Here is a 3,386-nt window from a genome sequence, read left to right on the forward strand (position 1 = left end):
CCACTGCTGCTCTATCACTCTCTATCAAAATTAAATAAACATTAATTTAAAAAAAGGGGGGGAGAGGGAAAGCCTCAGGCTAGCAGAGGGAGGATTTGGGGTTATGCTACATGTCATGTTCGTCAGTTTGAGCCTTGCGTGGGCCTCTGCACTGATGGCCCCGTGCCTGCTTGGATTTTTTTCTCTCTGCCATCTGCTGCTCATTCTCTCTCTCTCTCCTTCCTCACTCTTGCAAAAGCAATAAATAAATAAAAGTCCTGCCTATTATCACTTCTGGGAGACCTCCAGAATAGATGTCACATGAAGTGCTCAACAGTTTCCACTCCATGGTAACAGAAAAGTGGTTCTAGATGAGCTGAGGGAGAAATCTTAGACCCTGTTATGAGTCAGATTTAGACCTTGAGTTAGGATGCTGTGGAGGACCACCTACCATAGGACATCAACCTTCCTGCAATAGCTTTTATTCTTGGGAGACCACCTTTGGTCAGTTGAGATTGTCTGCACTTATTCCTCTTGGGATTTATGCTCTTAATATGAGGACATAGTCATCAATTCAAGAAAAAGTGGAGGCTCTCTACCAGGAGCCAAACTGAGGAACCTGAGTGAGGACTCTAGGGATCATCCAGTCCTGAATAGAGGGGGCATCAAACCATCTATCCCTTTGATTTTAGCCCAAGAAGCCTCAGGGGAGGGCTCTCAGGTTGAGCATCCCCTTCATTTCTTTATACGAGACCTAAAGGAGGTGATATTCTTAGTCTGAAGGAACAACCAAAGTTAACAAGGGGGAGTGATTCTGAGTTTTTAAGGAACCAAAGCGAAGACCTTAAATGAAGGCTGAGGATCCCAGTGAACTCCGGACAGAAAGGACCCTACTGAGCTCTCAGCCCTGGGCAGGGAAGTAGATTGAGGTGCCCCTTCACTTCCTTCTTCTGGGTCCTTGGGGGCTTTGAGGCATCAACTTTCAAATAGCAGAGGGAAGGGTGCCCCAGCTCTGCCAAGAGTTGACATAATACTAAAGGTAAATGGTGAGGACCCAACATGCCAGAACATGGGAGCCCCTACCTCAAACACCTGCTCTCACCTGACTAAACCCAAGGCAGAGTGAGTAGGATGCAAATAAGACTCACTTGAAGAGTCTGTGGTTCCTCTATAGGATTCTTAGGTGACAGGATGACCAAGAGAACAGAGGCCTTTGTGGAGTCTTAGAGAAGTATCCTCAAGGACCCTGCTGAGATTGCCTTTGATAAAGCCAAAGTGGAATCTACCTCTTGAAGGTGTTAACATCATCTTATTCTCGCTTCTGCAGTTGCCCAAATCACCTGTCCACTGGCTCACAGCCTTGCCTGCTATCCCTGATCACAGCCATTATGCCTCGTGGTCAGAAGAGTAAGCTCCGTGCTCGTGAGAAACGCTGTCTTAACAGAGGCGAGACCCAAGGTCCTAACAGTGCTCAGGCCACTACAGCAGAGGAAGAAGAGACCACTTCTTCCTCCTCTCCTGTTCTTGGGGATGCTTCCTCAAGCTCCCCTATTGCTGGCACTTCCCAGGAGCCTCAAAAAGTCCCAGCCACCACCAGAGCATGTGTTTCACGGCGAGGATATAAGGCAGGTGCCAAGAGCCAGGTTGAGGAAAGTGAAAATTCCTCCCCAGCCTCAACTTCCACTGAGAAAGCTCAAAAAGATCCTCTAAACGGGAGGGTGGGGATGTTGATACAATTCCTGCTGTGTAAGTTTAAATTGAAAGAGCCCATTAAGAAGATAGACATGATGAAGGCCATCCACACAAGGAACAGGGAGCAGTTCGCTGAGATCCTCAGGAGAGCCTCTGAGCGCATGGAGCTGGTCTTTGGCCTCGAATTAAAGGAAGTCAAGCCTGGCAGTAACTCCTACACCTTTGTCAGCAACCTAGACTTCACCGACGATGGCGCTATGAGCAATCTCTGGGGTTTTCCTAAGAGTGGGCTTCTCATGCCTCTCCTGGGTATCATCTTCCTGAATGGCAGCTGCACCTCTGAGGAGCATATCTGGGAATTCCTGAATATTTTGGGTGTGTATGATGGAAGGAGGCACTTCATCTTCGGGGAGCCCAGGAAGCTCATCACCCAAGATCTGGTTCAGGAAAAGTACCTGGAGTACCACCAGGTGCCCGGCAGCGACCCCCCGAGCTATGAGTTCCTGTGGGGCCCCCGAGCCCACACCGACATCAGCAAGATGAAAGTCCTGGAGTTTTTGGCCAAGATCCATGATACCGTCCCCAGTGCCTTCCCGCTCCATTATGCAGAGGCTCTGCAAGAAGAGGAAGAGAGAGCCCAAGCTGCAGCTGCAACCAAGGATGCCTCTACTGCCAAGGCCATTGCACGTCCCTGGGCCGCATCTGGCCACTCGTCTCCTCCCTAGAGAGGGCTGAGGCAGATTCTTGGCTTTGTCATAGGAAGGCCTGTCAAGTAGTGTTTCCCATAGGCACAAATAACTTGTTGATTACCTTGTTTAAAAAATGTTTTTCAGGCACTGTTCCTTTCAATAGAAAGTTTATTTAGATTCAGAATATAAGTTTATGAAAGACAAGGATCACACATTTATTGTTGTTTTTCAGGCTGAGGAGTAAGAATTTTATTATTTTTTTTTTTTTTGAAATACAGATGGGAAATCTTTAAATCATTTTTGTGATCCAGAGCAAGATAACATGGCTTTAAGATAGGAATATCCTTGGAAATGTGAAAGAATTCCACACTAAAATAGTTGGGATGGATAGATGGATGGGTAGATAGATATGTTACATACATAGACATAGAGATAGATGGATAGGTACATAGATACATAGATTATATAGATACATAGGTACATAGATCTAGTAAAAATTGGTTAATTTTTGGTTTGCCTTACTCTATTTAGTCTTTTTCTAAATTTAAAAGACATGTGCCTAAATTTCTTGATGTTTACCAAGAATGTTTGATAATATATAATCATAATGAATCAAACCTCTATTTGTGTCTCTTATTTTACACAATGAGCATCTGCTCTTGGGAAGTCTTCATCCTTATACTAGGGATGTTTAGTCAAAGACCCAGCACATGCCCATGTGATTATAGGTGATAGGAGCAGCTGTCATTATGGAAGAAGGTGAAACAGTAGTACTCCATAAAGAACAAGTGAAGGGGTACCTGGGTGGCTCATTCAGTTAAGCATCTGATTTTTGCTCGGGTCATGATCTTGCGTTTTGTGGGTTCAATCCCCTCATTGGTCTCTGTGCTGACAGCTCAGAGCCTGGAGCCTGCTTTGGATTGTGTCTCCCTCTCTAGCTCTGCCCCCCCTCCCCACTGGCACTTTGCCTCTCTCCCTCTTCTCTCAAAAACAAACATTAAAAAAAAAAAGTGAAAAGCACGGTAA

General features: G+C 45.7%; 1 protein-coding gene across 1 annotated transcript; it reads left to right on the forward strand.

Annotated features, from left to right (window-relative positions):
* Positions 1 to 1,367: 1,367 nt before the first annotated feature.
* LOC120247442 (melanoma-associated antigen B2-like) lies at positions 1,368 to 2,396 on the forward strand. The gene has a single exon (XM_039255354.1). The coding sequence runs from the start codon at positions 1,368 to 1,370 to the stop codon at positions 2,394 to 2,396; it is 1,029 nt and encodes a 342-aa protein (XP_039111285.1).
* Positions 2,397 to 3,386: the final 990 nt, after the last annotated feature.

The sequence above is a fragment of the Hyaena hyaena genome, unplaced genomic scaffold (genome assembly GCF_003009895.1).
Source record: "Hyaena hyaena isolate Hyena2069 unplaced genomic scaffold, ASM300989v1 scaffold_524, whole genome shotgun sequence".
In the NCBI taxonomy this organism is placed as follows: domain Eukaryota; kingdom Metazoa; phylum Chordata; class Mammalia; order Carnivora; family Hyaenidae; genus Hyaena; species Hyaena hyaena.

What these genes read in the sequence shown, in the direction of transcription:
- LOC120247442 (XM_039255354.1), top strand. Translation starts at nt 1,368, where the DNA reads ATGCCTCGTGGTCAGAAGAGTAAGCTCCGTGCTCGTGAGAAACGCTGT.